The sequence below is a fragment of the Cyclopterus lumpus genome, chromosome 19 (assembly GCF_009769545.1).
Source record: "Cyclopterus lumpus isolate fCycLum1 chromosome 19, fCycLum1.pri, whole genome shotgun sequence".
NCBI lineage: Eukaryota > Metazoa > Chordata > Actinopteri > Perciformes > Cyclopteridae > Cyclopterus > Cyclopterus lumpus.
Window position 1 is genome coordinate 9,366,154 of NC_046984.1, and position 22,225 is coordinate 9,388,378.

The 22,225-nt window shown below is 39.1% G+C and overlaps 2 protein-coding genes across 5 annotated transcripts; one reads left to right on the forward strand and one right to left on the reverse strand.

Moving 5' to 3' along the window:
* Window positions 1–954: 954 nt before the first annotated feature.
* LOC117748400 (integrin alpha-X-like) lies at window positions 955–15,234 on the reverse strand. 2 transcript variants are annotated; one of them, XM_034558101.1, is made up of 30 exons: window positions 15,056–15,234; window positions 12,277–12,379; window positions 12,047–12,144; window positions 11,397–11,467; window positions 11,138–11,252; window positions 10,564–10,688; window positions 10,237–10,385; window positions 9,284–9,434; window positions 9,049–9,196; window positions 8,843–8,916; window positions 8,486–8,606; window positions 8,016–8,152; window positions 7,762–7,908; window positions 7,455–7,667; window positions 7,216–7,349; window positions 6,836–6,978; window positions 6,610–6,764; window positions 6,330–6,455; window positions 6,053–6,126; window positions 3,922–4,063; window positions 3,732–3,830; window positions 3,568–3,647; window positions 3,387–3,473; window positions 3,176–3,245; window positions 2,976–3,074; window positions 2,765–2,845; window positions 2,481–2,591; window positions 2,183–2,296; window positions 1,992–2,102; window positions 955–1,702 (listed from the first exon to the last, which is right to left on the reverse strand). In XM_034558101.1, exons 1-30 carry the CDS (start codon window positions 15,090–15,092, stop codon window positions 1,613–1,615), a joined length of 3,405 nt encoding a protein of 1,134 aa, XP_034413992.1. In that variant the 5' UTR covers window positions 15,093–15,234; the 3' UTR covers window positions 955–1,612. The 2 variants fall into 2 exon arrangements, with proteins under 2 accessions (XP_034413992.1, XP_034413993.1); XM_034558102.1 differs by lacking the exon at window positions 2,481–2,591.
* On the forward strand, window positions 13,817–21,959 carry aldoab (aldolase a, fructose-bisphosphate, b). Of its 3 annotated transcripts, none has more exons than XM_034558103.1 (9): window positions 13,837–13,928; window positions 16,812–16,919; window positions 17,392–17,630; window positions 18,806–18,924; window positions 19,628–19,894; window positions 19,979–20,139; window positions 20,808–21,066; window positions 21,195–21,394; window positions 21,521–21,959. In XM_034558103.1, exons 4-9 carry the CDS (start codon window positions 18,813–18,815, stop codon window positions 21,611–21,613), a joined length of 1,092 nt encoding a protein of 363 aa, XP_034413994.1. In that variant the 5' UTR covers window positions 13,837–13,928; window positions 16,812–16,919; window positions 17,392–17,630; window positions 18,806–18,812; the 3' UTR covers window positions 21,614–21,959. The 3 variants fall into 3 exon arrangements, with proteins under 3 accessions (XP_034413996.1, XP_034413994.1, XP_034413995.1); XM_034558104.1 differs by lacking the exon at window positions 13,837–13,928 and adding an exon at window positions 15,335–15,429; XM_034558105.1 differs by lacking the exon at window positions 16,812–16,919 and having other exon boundaries at window positions 13,817–13,928.
* Window positions 21,960–22,225: the final 266 nt, after the last annotated feature.

The window sequence follows — 22,225 nt, forward strand, 5'->3', positions numbered from 1 at the left end:
TCAGAGAACATTTGCACTTATACCATGGACCTTCAACAGGTAAAGATCTTCCATCCAGCAGTGTTTCTAAAATAGTTTTGCCTTCTCACCGATGCAGAAGTATTTACATCGTACGTCTGTACCTCAGGACCTCGCTGATGATGAATCCTCTATTTTTTATATTTTAGGAGGATCAGGGCAGCCCTCTGCTGTGCAGGTCAGACTCATCTTGGTTTCAGGTGGCCGTTGTAGCAATGAGTGGAAGTAAATCTTTCCGCGCTGATGTTCAGGTCTTTGCCAAAACTTCAAGATTCGGATCCTTCTTAAAGGAGACGGTTGGCGACATTCCATCTCCTGCAGCAGCCGCAACAGGAAATGCAGCAGGTTTCTCAATTTCCCTGCTCCTTTATTTCGTTGTCCCCATTACCTCAATGTTTCTGTTGTCAGGACTTTAGGTTTGATTCCACCCAAGGGGCGTTAAGGTTCATTATTGCAGTCTTCTTAATCTCTCTCAAAGGCATTTAAGATACTCAGATCAGTTTTCAGGCATGTCCAATTGTAACAAAATGTATTTTATGATGATTTTCTTTCTATAAATGAATTATACAGGGTAATGTCTTTTATGTGTTTCACTGAGTTCAATGACATTTTTTCTATATGCTGTTATACCTTTGTTTCCTTTCTACATGAAATGTGATGAGTCATGTATGAATGTAATTATTCTTTATATGATATATACTTCCATATATTATTGTAAAGAGAATATAAAAATGTATTTGAATCACATATATAATAAATATGGATGAAGCATTAACTCAGCATCTCTTTACATCATTTCTGAATACAGTACTTAGATCAATATTGCCGTTTTAATTTCAATAGGTGTAGTGCCCCCGTTGCCTATTCAACAATAAGGCCTACTTGGGGATCGCTTGACGATTGTTCCTGATGCGTTTGATTGATGACACTGTCCAGTTGTGAGGTCCATCATATTTATTATTACCAAAAAACCAAAAATCATCTCATTGTCAAAACTTACTTGCATATATTAAATCATAAAATAAACCATAAACATTTGCCTCTCTGGCACAGCCTCAGTCACACAAGACGGTTTGCTTCCTTCAAAACGTGCACCAGCTGTCCCCAATACTCTGCTAATTATATAGGGCTGACGGCAGTAGCAGTCGGCCTTGCGCCCCCCAGTGGTGGGAGGTCCAACATAAACAAATACACAAAATGGCTCTTACAATAGGTTTACAAAACAATGTGTGAAACCAGAATTCACACAAATGAACATGCATAGCTTGCAAATATAAAAGCAGAAACGTTTCATTGTACACCAACAATGGATATTAAATATCAAACACAGCTAAGCTTTCTAGTTTGATCAATCGAAAGTATAGTCTTCTTCCTTAAAAATGTAGATTCCTGAAAATTGCAAAAATATTATGAGAAGGCTAGAGCTCTAAGTAATGGTACAGATGACGTAATCAGAGTTGACGGAGGCGCCACTGTAGATGTTGAAACGGTTTTGTTGTGTTGTGGTCAGCTGCAATCAGCAGGCTAATACTATGAATACATTTGATTTGGAAAAAAGCTGCTATCTGTGAAACATGTGCAGATTGTGTTTTTGTTATTCTGGTGTGGGTGCGCCGTCATCAACCCCCAGATCTGCCGCATCATCTTTAATCATTTCCTTGTATTTACTCTTGAAAAATCCAGCCTATGAGTAAAAAACAAAAAAAGTTAGATAATAAAAAAACATGCATAATAAATACATGTAAAGAATCAAACCCGATGAGCTAATAATATATGAAATATTTGAAACACGCCATTTTGTTTTTTAATGTCATCCTAGGGTAATTAATCAAATCAAGTGTCACAGCTATTTCAGTAAATACCAGGGCCTTGACCCACCTAAATGAAACTAATTCATAATATTAATTACACCTGTGTTTACCTGACTATGAAATGTCAAAATGGCTTCAATGCCTTTGAAAAGCTTTATGTACCTTATACAGGCCAGCAGTGAGCAAAGCCAGGAGAGCCAACCCTCCCAGGATTCCTCCGACAATCTCTTTGGTGAAGTCTGGTTCAAGATACACTTCTACCTCTGTCTCAATCTGAGAGGTGAAATGATAGCATGTGGAATGAATTCAAGCTCTTCTTTACACACAAAGAGGTCAAAACAACGTGTAATCACCTTGCGAACAGGAGGGTTGTTATTAGAACCCGTTGAAAAAAAGATGTACTGTTTTCTGTCGTACTCCAGACTGGCTGTGCTTGTCAAGAGGAATTTGGCAGATTGAAGTCCAATCTTTTTGAGGGAGAAAAATGAAGAGTGGGATGAGCCTATTGATTTGATCTTTAGTGATGTTACATTTAATTCGAAAGGGATATAGTCAGAACCAGTTGTATTCAAAATACTTCCAGATGCAACACATACAATGCTCATTAAATAAGAGTTAGTTTGTTCAATATTATACATTCACACCCGTTACCTGTTCTATCCATCCAGAACTTAGGTTGGCAGAGATTTTGTACTTTTTACTCTCCAGTCTTCCCATGAACCTAATGCATTTGAAAACGGTGCACCTGGCTACAGAACAGTCCTGTTCATGTTTTCAAAGAAGGCAGAAAGCAGAGCGAGCTGTAATCAGTCCTACACACTCCAGTCGGATGAAAATAATAGTAGTTATATAGATGTAACGCCAGTTCTATGAGCGTATGCGGGCGCGATTAAATGGGCTTTGAAACTACTCGTAGATGGTAGAGGCATACTTACCACTAACTTATCTTTCTGTATCTTGGCAATAAAATTGGTGACATTGGGTTCTTCATCATTGGCTCTTTGGCAGTCTGGAATCTAAAATAGATGATGTCAGTTTACAGCAAACAAGACTTGGTCCTTGTATAATCACATCCGTTTGTAGCATTGTAGTTAACTGTAGTTAATTATAATGGGATATTTTAAGGGTTCAGTTCGCACACATTACCTGCAAACGGCTGGAATCCACCCAGATGTCCTTATCACCGAGCTTCACAGGCACCCTGATCGCCACAGTGAAATTCAGAGCTCTGATATCATTTGTAACCTAAGGGAAGGAACAAATAGAAAAGTTAAACAGACTTAATTAGCATTAAAGTGAAGAGTAAATCAAGTATATTATGAAAATGATATGATAAGATATTTTACCGTAATTGATTGTTGGACTGGTTTGTGCAGATCATTCTTGCCGAATGAGAAATTGCTGTAGCTGAGGGAACTTAACGGATATAAAAATCATTTGATGAATATTAGGTGATAAGATGCCAGTTTAAAAGTATTATTATAGTACTTTAGTATAGTAGTTATAGCATTTAAAAAAATAAATAATTCATTTTCTTTCACACAGAACAACACATACCTTTCAATCGTAGCAAAAATGCTGTACTTCACATCAATCCTTTGGATTTTGTAGAGTTCACTTGAGCTGGAGTGCTCCTCATTCCCACTATATGAAAGGTGAAATTATTTGTACACATGGGAATGGGACTGTTGCACACTTGTATATTGTTGTGGTTATTACGCAGGCAGCTGAGCAGTACCTAGTCGCATTTGCAGAGACAAAAATCCTCCTGTCAAGTTTACTATTAGTTTCGATCCCATAGGAGACAATGAAGAAAGCCTAAATGACATAAAGGAAAGAAATCAGACTGCCTCCTCTGTCTCTGCAGCAGTGAGAAGAGATCATTATGTACCAAGATCCAACCTTAGTGTGGCTCTTCAAAATAGGCTTGTTAACAGTGCAGTCTGTCTTTCCTCTCGTTACGCCATCTTCACTGTCCCAGGAGTTGCACTCAATTCTTCCCTTTATTACAAACACATTTAATAAATCACTGTGACCGGAGAGAGCAGCTGACCAGAGATCAGCGAAAGCGGACCTGATCCTGACGCCTTACCTGTAGAATTGTAAACTTCCTGTATGAGAGTCCGACTGGATATGTGAGAATGACATGGCTGCTGTAAGAGTTTTCCTCACTGTTCTCCAATGAGACGGTGACATCCAACAGTTCATCAATGCCCACTTTAACCTCTAAGGATCTGACAGATTGTGAGGAAAGAGAAATAGGAAGTTAGACGAGAAAAATAAAGCTGTGGTGGAATTGTAAAAAAAAAAAATAGTTATTGCCGTGGTGATGCTGCTGCAAGGAATTGTAGGTCAACATGATTCCCTTTCCTTTTAAAAAGGGTGATCCTATCTACCTTATGCAAAAGGAGGTGAGAAAATAAGCACTATTGCTTATTATTTAGTAGATTTCGTCCATCTGTTATCACTTAGAGGCTTCCGGATCACTTCAATCAGTTAGGAACCGTCCCAAGCAAAAAAGACTAGCCTATTCAACAACAGCTTAAAGTTATGTTCACACGTTAGCATTCACCTCACGTTCTTCGGCTCAATGCGAGTGGCAGGCATGGTCAAACATGTGCGATATTCTCCTGAAAGTTCCCCAAAATTGAAATTGACACGAATGTGATGATGGGAATTTGCTTTGGCATGGTGCAGCAAATGTTTTTTCACTCCCTTACTCACATAGTATGAACGGGAGGCAATTGTTACGGGTCTACAGCCAGGCTAGCTGCTCTGTGAGGCTGGGCCACAGCAATGCTTTGAGCTAAATGCTAACGTTAGCATATTAACCTTCTTAGTTTAGTGCATTAGCATGCTAACATGTGTTGATTTGCACCAAACAAAACACATAGGACAGCTGAGGCTGGAGGGAATGCCATTCGTTTTTGCACGTATTTCATCATATACCAAAGTACAGGAATGATATTTTACTCTTAAAGAGGCATAGCTGAAACATCTGTGCTTAATACTCTCCTGTGCTGCACCCCGAACTGAAAGAATAGAAATAACAAGTTAGAGTGAGCAAAATCCTTGCATTTCTCCTGAGACCCAGCCCATTCATGTGTGTCCTCTGTGGCCGACATTTTGGTTTTGCATCCATCCTATTACTCATTTGAGTTATCCTATCAAGTCCTGCTGTACTCCAGTGATATTACATGGGTAGCCTAAGGATGGGATAATGACAACTTCCTCTCCCTTTCGATACAAGATGGTGTCTGTATCAGCCAGCATATTTTATGGAAAGTCAAAGGTCAAATATTGCTTAATTATTGTCATTTGTTACTATGATATTCCTATATTTTCTTGTTTATTAACATGTCAGGAATGATATATTTAGTTCTGAAAGCATTTCAGTTATTTAATTTTTTAAATAATAGCCTAGTCCTTTTATGAATGTCATAGTGGACACCAGGACAAAATGTATGTATTTAATGACTCAATATTGTTGTAGGAGACATAACTCAAGCAGAAAGGATTCTGTACCAGATAGTTGAGGGAGAATCTGAACGGAGACTAGGAGCCAGGCACATGCCTGAGATGATGGACATTAAGCATGCAGAATGATGCAGAAATAAGGGCTGCAGAAGCAAGACGTACATGAGGTGTACCAAATGCAAGATGTTGCTCTGCATTACCAAAAACAGAAAATGCTTCCAGGAATATCACTACTAAAAATAAAATATGCAAAAAAAGTAATGAAGAACAATAAAGAATGATGAACAAAAGAAGGTTAGTTTAGGTTTAATAAATAACTAAATCAAACTTAAAATAAATAGATGTTCTAATTTAGTTCTAGACATGCGACAATGTGTTTAGTTTTAATAGAAAATGTACTACCATCCTTGCAAGCAAAAAAATCCAAATGGATGAATGATTTTGTTTTATAATCAAGTTGAATGTATTATTGGTTTACACTCTACACACACAATCTTTTTGTTTTTTATCTTCTATATTTGGCTGTCTTTTCACACGAAATGGTTCTGTGGTCCACTACAGTGGACATGATGTAAAATCTCAAATTTAAATAATTTTCAAAATTTAAATTGTAAGATGTTTTTTTAACTCTAAATAGGTAGGAAATCACAAAAAATAGGAAGTTGAAATCCACTATTTCCCTCAGTTCCCAGGAAAAGTGACCATGTGACCTCACACCCAAACAAGGTTTTACTTTTGTAGCTCACCTGGTGAAGTTGAAATCCACTTTCAGGTTGTCAACACATTTATTGTCCAAGCCGCAATTGATCTCGAACCCTAACTGTGGAAGAGAGTATATCATGTACACCATGTTTGATCAGGAAGAGTAGACATGACAGTTAAAGTCTGACTGTCTATGCTTACAAATAAATGTAATTCTTAAATTCATAGAGACTTTGTTGTTCAGTTAATACTCTGACAGACAATATAAACCATGCGGCAGAATCCTTTAAAGTTCTTTAAAAATACTTAGAGAGTGCTTACAGGATGAAAGCTTGTTGTCTGCGCCTGCTGGGCGAGACTTGGACTTGGATTTTGGTCGACATGTAAACCTTCAAATGTGAATCTGAGTTCATTGTAAAGTGGATTTAGAACATCTTCTGGACAAGCCTGCAAGAAGAAGGTCAGGTGCTTGTCAAGGTTTCAAGGACATCAAACATGGGATTGTTCAATTTGAGTAAGGCTGTGGTTTTCCAGTTAAATAGGTTATTAAAAAAGTACACAATCTGCCAGATTTTAACGCTGTGTATGTCTAACAACTCACCTCGACAAAGTACGTCACAGTGACGCATCTAAGCTGCTGTAAGGCAATATTAACTGTTCCTTTCATCTCTCGTTGTTTCGCAATAATGTAGGCCCGGTTGTTTGGGACTTTGCGGGTGGCGTCCAGCGTTAGATTATAGCTAATCCTTGCTTCAGCTGGAACAGATAAGTGTTTCATTGAGAGTTTACTCTTTAAATAATTTAAATGACAGTGGAGCGTCAGGTACCTTTTTCTACTATCGAGTGTCTGGTCATGATGAAGCAGATGTTCGCTGTGTTTTTCAAAGGTTTTGAGCAGTCTGAGTTTTGAGTGGAGATTTGTTTTGGGCTGAACGACACTGTAGCTTCTACCATTACTATAGGCTTTGATCTGGAAATGGACAAAGCAGAAAAACACATTGGCTTTGTGATATGTAGGCGAATGCAGCAGAAAACCAAACCGGATCTAAGCTGCCCAATACAATCCATTATTGGTGCATAGTTCTGTGCTTAATGTCTACAAAGGGACTGGATGACTGATCCGCACACATTGGAAAGCTATTGTCTGATAGTAGTAGAATTACCCTTGAGAGTAATATGTAGACAGAAGCATCTTGGATGGACTTACCTAAGTAAGACAACTGCGCCCTTTGAACCCACCGCCAAGTCCGGCAGAAAGTCCTTACTTTGGTCAAAAGACGACTGACTGATCGACAAGCCGAAGAACTTCAGTCCCGACCGCACTTCAGAGCCAGCAATTCTCTGTGCAAATAGAAATATTTAAATGTTTCAAGTTGAAAAATGTAAAGATCTTATATCTTGAGTACACTGGAAAACATGGAGCCATGCATGCTGGATCTCGCTCACCTGTGAGTAAGCAGAATTTATTTTTCCTCCTCCTTCGCCGTGGAATATGTAGATGCTGCCTTGACCGTTGTTCTCCAAAGGCGCTCCAACTGCCAACTCACTGAGGCCGTCTGTGTTGAGGTCAGGCAGTACAGCGAGTGAAGACCCAAACCTTCCACTGTCAGATGCATCTCCTCTCAGTGCTGACGGAGAATCTAAGTGACACTCCACATCCTGGGGAAAATATACGAACAAGAGTTGATTTTTGCATGGTCGCTAGTAGAACCAATAGATTCATATTAAGGCACCAGATGAAACTGTAATTTACCAAAGACGTTAAAGTGCAAACGTAAACTCTTCCCTCTCTGTCATTGTCAATGAACATGGGGGCAGAGATGAGGATTAGGTCAGTGTAGGAGTCAAGATCCACATCCATCGCACAAACAACGGCTCCAAAATATTCACCACTCTGAAACTGTGAAGGCAACAAATTATCAATGAAAAGAATCACACAAAAGAAGAAAACATGTCATTAAAACATATGTTTCACATTGTCAGCCCCGCTTTATTGTAAGCTCGCACCTGCCATGGAAAGGGATCAATCTTTTTTTGATGCCTGTTTTGGAAAACTGTCATCACAACTCCTCGGTGTTGATATCTTGGAGCACCAATAATTGTTAATGTGCCTTGCTTCGTTCTAGCGACTGCCATCGAGTAACCTAGAATCAAAGCCCATCAGGTAAAAGTCTATCTTTGGTATATATATATATATATATGTATATATTTCAGAAAGTATTAATCTCCAAATAAATGTATTTGATTGACAAATTACGTAACAACATTTTCCATAATATTTAAGTAGTAATGCTGAGAAGAGTCTTCATATTCATAATCTCTAGGACATTTGTAAAAACATCTTGATTTCTGACTTTGCCTGATTGTCATTTCACATCTAAAACACAGAACAACATACTTAAAAAATAACTTAAACAAGTAAAAGCAAAGTGAAAGATTAGAGTGAAGCAGTGCACCTGTTGTATTCACATTCTTACCCAGATAGCTGTCAGCCTCTAAATTAGGGTCATAGGAGCTCGTCTTGTGGCCGGTCGACATTGAGTATTGGAGGTAGCCTCCTTTCCACTGATAAGCACCAACAATAGCCATCTGAATTCCCTTCAATATAAATAGATTTTCAATTGAAGAGGCTTTCCAATGTAATTCTCTTACACACGTTCACTAAAACCTGAACTTATTTATGAAAGATAAAGAAAAAGCAATGAAAGTAAATAAACCTGAAAAAAAGAAAATGCTGTAGTAATAAACAGAGTAAAATGTTGAACTCTGGGGGACACAAAGGCATGTGTTTGCATTGTCCAGGGCATTTCTGGTGTTTTTCTTTTTTTTATTACCTCAGGCACATAAACTGCGCTGAATCCCTCTTGAGCCATTTCCAATTTCAGTGACTCTCCACTTGTTTGCGATCCTGTAACAGCAACATAAATGAGCACAATAATTTCTCGATGCCACATGCATAAACCTAACTCAGATTAACAAGACTAAGATTGTATTAAGGTTCAAATGTGTCCAAATATCTATTGAAATTATACAACTCTACCTTCAATAGAGAAGAGTTTGGCCTGCAAACTTTTCCTTATTTGTTCAAGTGCGTCAAAACTCCCCACTCGAAATACGTTTTCTTGGGGAGAAGATGCAATGGTGTCCAGTTCATTTTTTGCATTAACATTGTTAAATGCACCCCCCACCTAGGGATGTTAAACAAACATGTTTGAGGATGCACAACATAGTGAATCAGATGCTTATATTCATAGATTTAAACTAAGGGAACTTACTCCAATAGCAAATCGAACAATATTTGCCTTCTCTGCTAAATTCGCTGCAGATTGCAATTCTCCCCGGTCGTTAGACTCTCCATCGGTTATGACTACCAAGACTTTCTTCACATTTGACCTGGCACCGTTTTGTGGTGTGAAAATTTCTGTGCTGTAAAAAGAAAGATGCCATTTCAATACATCAGGGTGTCTTAATGTTCACAGTATATAGGGTTCAGTTTTGCTGTGGTGCCTAATTTATTTGAATCCAAGAATAATGACTAACAAATGGCTACATTTTCCACATAAAGTGATGTGTTTTATATATTGTTAATGTGGACACATTAACAGTTCTCTACATTGTCAAAATAATCGAATCGAAATTAGACTAGTATAAATCAATCTATCTGGATCATCCAGTAACTATAGGTGAACATGAAGACTGAGACAGTTAACTTTGCTATACTATACTTTTAAACTTTGACTTGATTAATTCAGAAAATGAACACAATAAACATTTATACAGTTTGTTAATGTAAGCATTGTGACCAAAATTGTGACTGTTATTTTGTTCCCCTGGTGAAATAAAGTGATACTGTTAGTTAAATTTAACAGAATCAATTTTAAAGTTACACTGAGGAGGTTTTGACAGCTAGTAGATGCATTAATAATGTTATGTCGTCCGGTACTGCAGAAACAAAAAGAGAGAGTGGTCGTGGTCTCAAATGAAATTTCAGCAAAGCAAAGTTAGAATTCTGTCCTATTGGTGCATAGAAAAAACACATACCTGCTTTAACATGTCAAATTAAATTATCATGGGACTAAATGTGAAGACTTTTTTTTTTTATGTATCTCAAAATTCAAACTATCCTTATAGCCCAGCTTTAACAGATTCAATATTTTGTGGCATTTAAAATGAGAATTCCTAAGCATGTCCTTTGCAGATGTAAAATCAACATGTTGACGACACTTACACCACATATTTGATGGCTTTAGCTGTGAAAGTTGATTGTCTTTGTTGTTTAATGTTATCAACTTTAGCTTCCCATGATCCAGTTCCAGAGAGAAAATTATTGAAGTAAAAATGGACTTGGGGAAATCCTGAGAATTGGGCAATGGCAAACTGAAAAAACAGGAAAAAGATTAAAAAATATATAATTCAACTGTCTGTTATTCTAACAGTCAACTCTTGAATTCAGCATTGTAACTGTGCATTTTTTGTCGAAACAATCAAGAATTGTGGAATCATCATTGTATTCATCCAGAAATAAGTTAACAGGGCAGTGAAACCACAATGGTACCTTTGTGCCTAGAGGCAGGAGTGAGCGGACCAGATCTTTTACAAAAATCTTCATTATGTTAAATTCATTTTCTGACACACTGCCAGAGCCATCCAACAAAAATGCAATGTCTGCTGATCGGCACTCTGTCAAAGAGATTTCAAGTAACTTAGAAGTTGGTTCAAAAACATTTGTTTCCACGGGACACTTCACATAAATGCAGCACCGTATGCAGATAATGGACATTTCAATAAATGGACAATAAATACTACATAACTATAACAATCCCTTTTATTCTAATAGGTGTATTGTGTTTCAAACCATTTTTTATTCACAATTAATGTTGCCTGGACATAAGTTAGTTCAGTCTGTGACTGGTCTAAAACACCAGCTATCTCCACAGCTGCTGGGAAGCTGAACTGGGCTCACACCCACCTGCAGCATTCAACAGCAAGACACTTGGACAGCAGACACGTCATAAAATACCAACGTTACCTTGATTTCTGCTAAGGGTTTGATGCTGAAGTTTGTTTTAGTTTAGTTTTGGTAAGGGATGGCTAGTTCATATTTTGTGTGTTTATTTTTCCATATTTACCTCCATTAGAAGACGGTATAGGACCTGTAACTCGATCAGATCTGTCTATCTGTAAGCATGTACCACTGTACATGGTGATACTGTTGCAGTCCTTTGGGATGGTTGGACCACATGCCTGAAAAGAGACTCGGTTAAGTCCTGATTAATACTTTGCGGTGTGCATTGATAAAATGTTAGGCAGCCAACAGACCAAGGCCAAGAGAGGTTTCAGAGCTTTTTTCCACAAATAATTGTAAATATTTGCAGTTTAATGGCTCACCAATGTGTTTTGTGTGGAGGGATCACTTGCCATTGTCAAACCAAGAGACATGTTCACTGCAAAGTCCACCACTGCATTGAAAACACCCATCAGTCATGTTAAAGCAGTCCTTTTGAACATCTTGTGATAGCGATAACCATTTCAGTGACTGCTTCAAACCTCAGCTCCCACGACGAAAATACTTCCCTATGTTATCTGATCACTATTCATACTCACTGCTCTCTAACTGCACAGTTGGTCCTCCAGCCTTTAATGGACTGTGACCAATTGTCATGAATATAGATATTTTGGTAACTGGAATTACCATTTTCAACAGCATTAAATACTAAATATTTCCACCCTAACAAGTCATTATTCTATTATTAGTCTCAAAATATGCAAAAAACAAAAGGAACAGTGGAGAACAGGTAGAGTAATATGTTTCTTGTTTTACTTAATCTGTTGGCCACTTAAGTCAAAACACCAAATCAATTTTTTTCAGAAAGCTAGCTCTCTGTCTCTTTTCTAGAATCATCCTGAAACCATATTACGTGATCCACATAAATGTTGAAAACCTGCTCTTGTAAATCAATAACCAACCCCCTAATGCTTTAATCGTTTAGGTTTAGTTTAATAGTTTGTGAAGCATTTGGAAAGGAGACGTTGCTTACTGGGAACCAATAGTTCACTGCATGATTCGGTGGAGCATTTATATATTTTTCCTCTTCTTCCTTGTGAATACTGTGCAAGAGGAGCACTGACCAGCAAGCTGAGGAAATACAACCAGACAAACGTGTGAAAAAAGCAATATAGATACATGAATCACACATTTCTGTCATTATGAAAATGATTTGGCTGGTGTAGGCCCATGTTCCACAATAACATCCATGCATGGACTTACTCGGATCGCCTCTGCACCACCTGGTACCCAAAACCTGCAGCAGGCTTAGTCAGGGTCTTCCAAGCCACGGGGTCGATGTTAAAACAAAGTGCAGCTTTTAACACTGAGGAATGAAGAAGAAACAACATGATTTCGAGCCACATTAGCACACACACACACACACACACACATACAGACAAAGAGGAGCTAGGAGATCATGTCAGGCAGTCAAAGTGTTTGTATCATTTTGCCAATTTTATGGCCAAAAAAGTAAAAAGAAGGAAGACCTAATTTGCACAATAAATACATAATGTGCATTTGTTTTAGTTTGTGGAAACATTTATTGTATGTGCGCCACATTTAGTACATTTTTATTTAGGTCTGCAAGAGTGTCTTTTTCTGATACGCCAACAATTTTCTAATTCGAAAAAAGCCCTAAATAATTAGTCATTTTAAAAACATATACAAAATGAAATTTTGGAGCTACATTTCTGCATTTCTGTTTCTTTTGTATTCTGATAATCTGTAACATGTCTTCAATTCTTTATTGGCAGAAACAAGACTGAGGTATACTACTTTCCACGGCAATAGGAAGTTGTTTCTATATTTGCCTTCACGTTGGTCCTCCCTTTTCTCCTTTTTTGGCCTTAACACAAGGTTTTCTAGATATGGTCAAAATGTTACTTGACTGCCTGACACAATATGTCCTAGTTCCTCAAACTTGCAAGAGATTATGTGAATATTTCACTATATCTGTTGAAGCGCAGACTGATACTGCGGGTCCGTCATAATTGACAGATATTAAATGATCTTGGAGCACATATCAAAGTCTGACAAAATGACATCATTTTGCTGACCTTTCTCCAAAATGAAATGCCTAAAAAAAAGATACTGGTCCAGTCACCATGAGACTAATGCCCTCAGGTTCTGCTTTTTCTTGTGACCAGCATCAGGGAGCTGTGGGCTTCGTTGCTTTAGAAAGACAGAGGTGCTCTATTATTTCATTAATCTCACAGATTTCTGTTGTGTTAGGGTGCGATGTTTATTGTAAATAAATCACTCAATATATACTGAAACTAAACTCGAAGAAAATATCACTACGGTGGCTAAACAGATATAACGAATAAATATATTGATTTTAATGTAGGGTCTTACATTCAGGTGGTAATTGAACAAGGAACTAGTATTTAGGATGTTTAGTGTTTGGATTTAGTGTTTGACCCCAGCACATGAAGTGCTCGATGGTACCGGAGCAGTAATAGCTGCAACAACTGCAGTCACACAGTCAGACAGCTTGTTTAAATATTTTAAATGACAAGAAAACATCAAACCACGTAGTCAGGCTCTCCTTTCACCACATCCTTCCCACCACTTCTAACCGAAACCTTCTTTCATCAGACAGTTTCCCATGCATTTAAATGAAGAACCATAACCCCCAGTGTCAAGCTTTGCGACTTAACTTTTGTTGAACTTTCTCCCATTGTACCTCTGCGTACATTTAGCCTTGTGTCTTGTCTATTATCCAACTAGTATCTTCCCTTGTCTTCTTCCTAGAGTCAGGATGCCTCACTCATTTCCCTTCCTCACTCCTGAGCAGAAGAAGGAGCTCAGCGATATTGCTCACAAGATCGTCGCTACCGGCAAGGGAATCCTCGCAGCAGACGAGTCCACTGGTAAAGAAATTCGAGAAGCTACTACTACTGTACTTGTTATAGTTAAACAAATGTTAGGATGCTCAACATTCATCTGAAAAAGCAAGTGGAATAGATTGCTTCATTAAACTGCCTGCCAACAGCTGGTTGTGAAAAGTGAAGCCAATGCGAAAGTGCTTTAAACCTGCGTTTTTTCTACTGGCCATCAGGGGGCGACTCCTCTGGTTGCTTGTATAGAAGTCTATGAGAAAATGGCCTTACTTCTCACTTATTTAATACCTCAGTAAACATTGCAAACACAAGTTTATTCTCAAATGCTAGTTTCTAGTCTTCTTCAATACAGCATTAGTAACTTATGAGTAAAATAGGCGATAAAGCAGGGTATGTCTTCGGGCGCGGCTGCTTTGTGAATTACAGTTCACGACCACGGCCCTGTTTTTGTCTTATAACTTTAACCCTTTCATGGTGTATTTTCAGTTCATAAAAGTTCATTGCAACATTTTGGCCACCTACAATGTCTTATTCTTAGTACAGAGCTGGCATGTGTATATGTGATAAGGAAGTGTGTGAAATATTCGTGAAACTCGGTCGTAACTATGACTGGCTTGATTGTATCTTTCTCAGAACTAACTGTTTTGCAAGTCTGTAAAAGCTTAAACAAACACTCAACAAACACCCTACATGGATCAAATTTTCCTTCATTTTGTGTCTCTTCAACCTCTAGGCAGCGTGGCCAAGCGCTTCCAGAGCATCAATGCTGAGAATACTGAGGAGAACAGGAGGCTGTACTGCCAGCTTATTTAGGATGTTTATAATATTACATTTAAAAGATGGAGAAAACTGTATAGGGTCAGAGTAAACTAAGGTGGACACATATGACACAACCTTTTAATTATAGATTATGAAATACAAATGGATGATCTTAACTGTTTGTACATAATACTGCAACTACAGTTATTCATCTTTTAGCCCTGATGGTTTTTAAAATAACAAAACAAATTATTTCTGATAATAAATTGTATGCCTCCAGCATGCTATCGGAACATAACTAACAGAATGCCATTCAAAAGAAATTACAGGATCATATTTTCACTGCTGGCTCAAATATTCGTAAAGAGACAAAATTAGAATGTATAAACTTGTTTTACCTGACAAGAACACTGTTGTAGTAATTCTCCAGTCCATTGTGTTACTTCAGTCTAAAATACTGACAGCATGAAGGAGGTCAGATGCATTTATTTTGAAACTATTGTACTTTCTGGTGTCCTTCTTCACCAATGAAACTGTGAAGAAAGCAACATGCAGAAATCACAAGGTGACAGCTACACGCTAAGACAGCCATTTAGAGGAACTCTTATGTAGGAGGGGTTACAACAGTTTCTGGTTTATTTCAACACACTCTAGTATTGTGTCATTTTGATAGCATCAGCCAAGCACACATTCTTCCACACATTAATCTACCCAGAGGGGTGAAGTGGATGCGGACACTAGTTTGGATGCAAGGCTGAAAGTTAAATAATGAGTAAGAAACCAAACCTAATAAAACTTTACACCTAACCACCGCTCTCTTTAGGTGTGGTGTTAAATTCCTTGCTGAAAAATGTACGGACACTGATGGTGGTTTTATTCGGTTTTCAACCATCAGCCATATTTAGACGAACATAAATAAATCTTTCTCTCCTTCACAATCAATCTCCAGAAATCATCTTAAGAGCTATGGAACAAATAAAACAAAAATGAGCTCTTACGAATGTAAACATTAATTAGATGACATTCATATATATACATGTGAACATTAATCTCCTTCTCAAAAGGCCCATACAGGCTGAAATCTAGCATCAGCATAACATCACAGCGTGGCAATTTTACCATTAGCATCTTATTACAATAATATATTTAACCACACTTTTACAGGTTCATTAAGAGAACATGTCACAAAACATGGTCAAAGCACAATACAACACAAAGTGCCTCGTTCCAGCTGCTTAGCCATTCATAAAGTGACTCTTATGGAGGAAGACCTTATGAACACATTTTCCTTCAGTACACACTGTCAATTATCCTACTTTTTCCAGTAGTTACACAAGATGTACATCTATTTCCGGTGTCGCCAGAATGGCTTCAAAATTAAGGATCCGAAACATTAAAAGGCACTTACAAAATAAAGTGCGGAAAATGGTTATCTTAGGTAACTATCAAAATAAAGGTTTGTAGGATATAGTCACTCTATTAACAGAACCTTTTGAAAGTCATTTACACAGAGCAACAAGGCCTATCTGGCATTTAGCTGTAATGTGTACGGTAATCAACTTCACCTCAGGTAAATTAACATGCACTAAAGCACTATTAAGCTAAGCTTACTCATGAAGAGAAAATCTCAAAATAAAAAAGTCCACTTCTACTTTTTCGTTTGACTTCCTCTGCACTGTCTCATCTGCTCTTGCTCTTTCTACCTTCTCGTTCATAAAGGATTACTGTCAGTTATAAAGCATCAACTTGATGAACTATGAAGTTGATAAAGTATGGTGGCATGGGTTTTTCACTGTCTTAGGACACAAATTGAGGAATTAATTCAGCTGATTGGATAAGGACTTTGTATAATTACACCATGGAGTGGTTTCTGAACCCCGCCTGATTGATGATAAACCAAGCAATGATGTTCATTTTGTGCAGCGATGCATGATAACTCATTCTGTCCACAGCCTCTGTTCAGGAAGTGAACCTCTTTTCATGCAGCTGCTCACAAGAGATAAGGACATCAATGCTGTGACCATCACAATCACAAACTTTCATATACTTTTAAATGTGTAACTTGTTCATTCTTTTGAACTATCTAAGTGAGAAAGTGAAACATGTATAATGTGCTGTGCAACTTGACTATGTGCATGTGCAACCTTTGCCAAGCTCCCCAGTTGACCCTTTCCTGACAAGCAAAGAAGATCAGGAAAGGTCACCAAAAAGGTCAAGGATCAACGCACTTGTTGCTATATTTGGATCTGATCTGAAGTGCAGGTTAGCAATGTTGTCACATGCTCTCCAAGCCTCTTTGTGAGTGTGCTTATGTGTCTGTGTCTGCTATTAGTACATACAGCATGCATATAAGTTGTCTTCCTCCACATAGCCTTTGAAATAACCTGTAGGTGCAGAGATGCTCTTCTTAGTTGAAACAGAAAATGTTGAATTAACTACACACCAAAGTGTATGAAATCTACTCTTTAAACTCAAGGCAGCATACACTCATACAGCTGTTTTAAACTAGAATGTACCGAGTGCAGGGATGTGCTTGGAAGATAAATGAGTCTGTTTAAGAAGATTGTGGGAATCAAAGACATCAAAGTGAGGCTAATTCGATCATGTCATATTTTTTTTCTAATCTCTACTTGCCTATTTACACTATGCCTTCACACCAAATATCTACTTGTCTTACCCCTATACTTCCCACCCTAACTCTCCCTAACTCTATCACTTTCTCTGCCATTCACAGAAACCCTCTTTGCCCTTTCACCGGCTGCTCACCAACATGTTACTGCGGCCCAGTCTCTCTGAATGTCAAGAGCCATCTCTGGTTGCGTCCTGTTCTTTTTATAGCTGGGCAGCTGAAATGTGAGGGGTCACAATGGGAGGATAAATACAAGGGCCAGCGCGCGGGCTGCAGGCTGTCACAGACGAAGGCCAGATCTTCTCTCCCTCTCTCTTCTCTCAGCTCTCCTCCTAACCTCAAAGGTAAAACAACTGAACATTTCCCAACAACTATGAGATAAATGCATTACTTTAATTGCCATTTTGTTGCGACCTGTTGCATATTGTGTTCCTATAATGCATTAAGGGCATGACCTAATTGGCGCACACTACATATGTAGTGCTTCACCTCTTTCTGTGGTTCTGTGAAAGTAAGACATTTTAGAGTCACGTTTTAACCACGGATGTTTTTTCCTCTGTCTAACCCCTGACACACTAAATATCTTTGTTATTTCAAATATCCATTCACTATTGTCCCTTAGCATTATATATCTTATATATCAAGTTTCATATTGTTACACAATACAGTAATTGTCATTACAATGTGGTTTAGCTCATATGTCTTCAATGCATCACTCATTGTTGCAACGCCCCCGCTTTAAAATTTTCCACTGCATTGTTTCTGTAAGTTCAGTTGTGACTCAACCGTCTAAATTTGTCCGGGCTGTGTGTTTCTTATTTGAGTGACTTCCGAATAAAGGGGTGTGAAGCTGCACAATTCTCTTTTATCTCATGCATTCTTGTTGAGCCAAAGTGCTTTAACTGCCTTGCAGTAGTACATTGTGTATATTTAGTCCAGCCAAATGATAGCGGACGCACAGAACAGATGGGGGGAGGGGTGTGGAGGAGGTGTGTGCTAGAATAGCAGGGAGGTGAAATGGGGAGGGAAGCAGGCAGTGAAGGGGGAGGAAAAGGTCAGGGATAAGAGGTTAGAAAATGGAATAGCTTGTCAGGAATCTTCAAGGGTGGTCAGCGGTGGGTGGAAGGCTCTCTGACACTGGATCTCCTGTGCCATTGCATGTTGTGTGTGGGGAATAGTGTTTGACCCCAGCACATGAAGTGCTCGATGGTACCGGAGCAGTAATAGCTGCAACAACTGCAGTCACACAGTCAGACAGCTTGTTTAAATATTTTAAATGACAAGAAAACATCAAACCACGTAGTCAGGCTCTCCTTTCACCACATCCTTCCCACCACTTCTAACCGAAACCTTCTTTCATCAGACAGTTTCCCATGCATTTAAATGAAGAACCATAACCCCCAGTGTCAAGCTTTGCGACTTAACTTTTGTTGAACTTTCTCCCATTGTACCTCTGCGTACATTTAGCCTTGTGTCTTGTCTATTATCCAACTAGTATCTTCCCTTGTCTTCTTCCTAGAGTCAGGATGCCTCACTCATTTCCCTTCCTCACTCCTGAGCAGAAGAAGGAGCTCAGCGATATTGCTCACAAGATCGTCGCTACCGGCAAGGGAATCCTCGCAGCAGACGAGTCCACTGGTAAAGAAATTCGAGAAGCTACTACTACTGTACTTGTTATAGTTAAACAAATGTTAGGATGCTCAACATTCATCTGAAAAAGCAAGTGGAATAGATTGCTTCATTAAACTGCCTGCCAACAGCTGGTTGTGAAAAGTGAAGCCAATGCGAAAGTGCTTTAAACCTGCGTTTTTTCTACTGGCCATCAGGGGGCGACTCCTCTGGTTGCTTGTATAGAAGTCTATGAGAAAATGGCCTTACTTCTCACTTATTTAATACCTCAGTAAACATTGCAAACACAAGTTTATTCTCAAATGCTAGTTTCTAGTCTTCTTCAATACAGCATTAGTAACTTATGAGTAAAATAGGCGATAAAGCAGGGTATGTCTTCGGGCGCGGCTGCTTTGTGAATTACAGTTCACGACCACGGCCCTGTTTTTGTCTTATAACTTTAACCCTTTCATGGTGTGTTTTCAGTTCATAAAAGTTCATTGCAACATGTTGGCCACCTACAATGTCTTATTCTTAGTACAGAGCTGGCATGTGTATATGTGATAAGGAAGTGTGTGAAGTATTCGTGAAACTCGGTCGTAACTATGACTGGCTTGATTGTATCTTTCTCAGAACTAACTGTTTTGCAAGTCTGTAAAAGCTTAAACAAACACTCAACAAACACCCTAAATGGATCCAATTTTCCTTCATTTTGTGTCTCTTCAAACTCTAGGCAGCGTGGCCAAGCGCTTCCAGAGCATCAATGCTGAGAATACTGAGGAGAACAGGAGGCTGTACCGCCAGCTCCTCTTCACCGCTGATGAACGCATCAACCCTTGCATTGGTGGCGTCATCCTCTTCCATGAGACCATGTACCAAAAGACTGACGATGGAAAGGTCTTCACCCAGTACCTCAAAGAAAGAAACATGGTGGTGGGCATCAAGGTCGACAAAGGTGTTGTCCCCCTGGCCGGAACCAACGGCGAGACAACCACCCAGGGTGAGTGAAGAACAGATCAGAGGGTCAACATCTTTTATTACCTTTGTCTACTTACCCGGGGTGTCCTCTCTCCCTCCTTTACAGGTCTCGATGGACTGTATGAGCGCTGTGCCCAGTACAAGAAGGATGGTGCTGACTTTGCCAAGTGGCGCAGTGTGCTGAAGATCACCCCCACCACTCCCTCAAAACTGGCCATCTTGGAGAACGCCAATGTCCTGGCCCGTTACGCCAGCATCTGCCAGATGGTAAGAAACAAAAGACATAAATGACTTTTACAAGCTTCATGGCAAGGACAGAACACTGTTCTGCATATATGTTATCAGTAGAAAACACAGTCTGTGTGACTGTTATGTTTGCTTCAACAACTTAATGATGGTATGTAATTGCCAATGGCCCCAAAAGATATATCACCTTCGATTACATTCACTTTTTGTAAAATGAAAAAAAATAGCATTTTTGTTTTTCACCACATGCATTTATTGTCAGTGGAACAATTATGATAATCTATCGAGATACCGTTCAAAACCTCAGAACAGGCAACCAAATGTAAATGCTTCTGCACTGCTTCTGCACAATGTTGGCAGAAATGTCAAATTCCCAGTGGTTTTTCATTAGGCCTCTCTTATCAAAAAAGTTATCATATTATTAGAGTTATTGATTTCTCCTGGAAATGGAAAAATGAAAGTAGACGTTTTAACCTACGACCACGATAGAAGACTGAAGTAAACTTATGAAGATTAGTTTTACAAAGTCTGTTTGTAACTTTCAACTATGACAGAATAAATAAATTTCCTCTCATATGAACCCAGTTTAGAAACCACTGAAACAATACTAAACCACATATTATACAATATGACCCCACTGTAGTTCTAATTTCTTGCCTACTTGTTGAAAACTCTTTTGCCCTTCTCAGCACGGCATCGTCCCCATCATTGAGCCTGAGATTCTCCCTGATGGTGACCATGACTTGAAGCGCTGCCAGTACATTACTGAGAAGGTCCTGGCTGCCGTCTACAAGGCCCTGTCCGACCACCACGTCTACCTGGAAGGCACCCTGCTCAAGCCTAACATGGTTACGCCCGGACACTCCTGCTCACACAAGTACAGCAACCAGGAGATTGCCATGGCAACTGTTACTGCCCTGCGCCGCACTGTGCCCCCTGCAGTCCCTGGTGAGCTGGATGCACACAATACTCTCTTTTTGACACGCACACATTTGCAAACTTAATATAGTTTGCATGACATTCATTCAAATGTCTAGAGAGGTGCATTGCTAAGCTCTCATGTGCTTCCTGTACAGGCGTTACCTTCTTGTCTGGTGGCCAGAGTGAGGAGGAGGCTTCCATCAATCTGAATGCCATGAACCAGTGCCCTCTGCACAGGCCCTGGGCTCTGACCTTCTCATATGGCCGTGCCCTTCAGGCCTCGGCCCTCAAAGCCTGGTGCGGCAAGAAGGAGAATGGAAACGCATGCCAGGAAGAGTTCATCAAGAGAGCCCTGGTATGTGTGACGATACAAATGTAATGTCTATATATAGTGATGTGTTACTCATGTGCAGCTGAGTTATGTTCTGAGAACTGTAAATATGTATTGTGCATTCAGTAATACTGTTGTTTTTGTCTCTAGGCTAACAACCAGGCCTGCCAGGGCAAATATGCTTCCGCAGGAGCCAGCGCTGCTGGTGGAGAGTCACTGTTTGTGGCCGACCACGCTTATTAAGTATGGACACTCACAATTTCTCTTTCCACCTTCTTACCACCATTATTATTTTATCATGGAGAAGACCATGCCCTTGTGGGCACCACATATACAACTGCTATTGAACAACAGCACTTTTATAGAATATTGGTAGAAAGTGAAAGAGAAACGTCCGTGTGGGGCCGTTGGTGCAACCATTCTGAGAAAGTGCTCTGCCTCCATTCCCTTACCTTTTATTTTTAAACCTTTTTTCAGGTGAAGATTCCCACACTGTTTTTACACAACTTGTACTTTTTTTCTTGGTCTGATTCCAGCAAGTGCAGTTAATGGTTTGTACTGGTACCATGGAATAAAGTATTTACCCTTTCATGTTGCTTTACTTCCTCTTTGGGTCTTTGCACATAGTACTTTATATTCACATGTAAACTAAAGAGCTGTACCCGAACAGAAATAACAACTCAGAACTCAGGAGTCAGAATGTGTGAACAGAGCTGGTCTGCAGTTCTGAGAAGAGGCCTAATTATAGACAACAAGTGAAAGTATCTGTGTGGTTGAACCAGACTTCACTGAATAAACCAAAATACTCACATATTATCAACATAATACCAGTTTAGGATCCAAAAAAGGTTATAG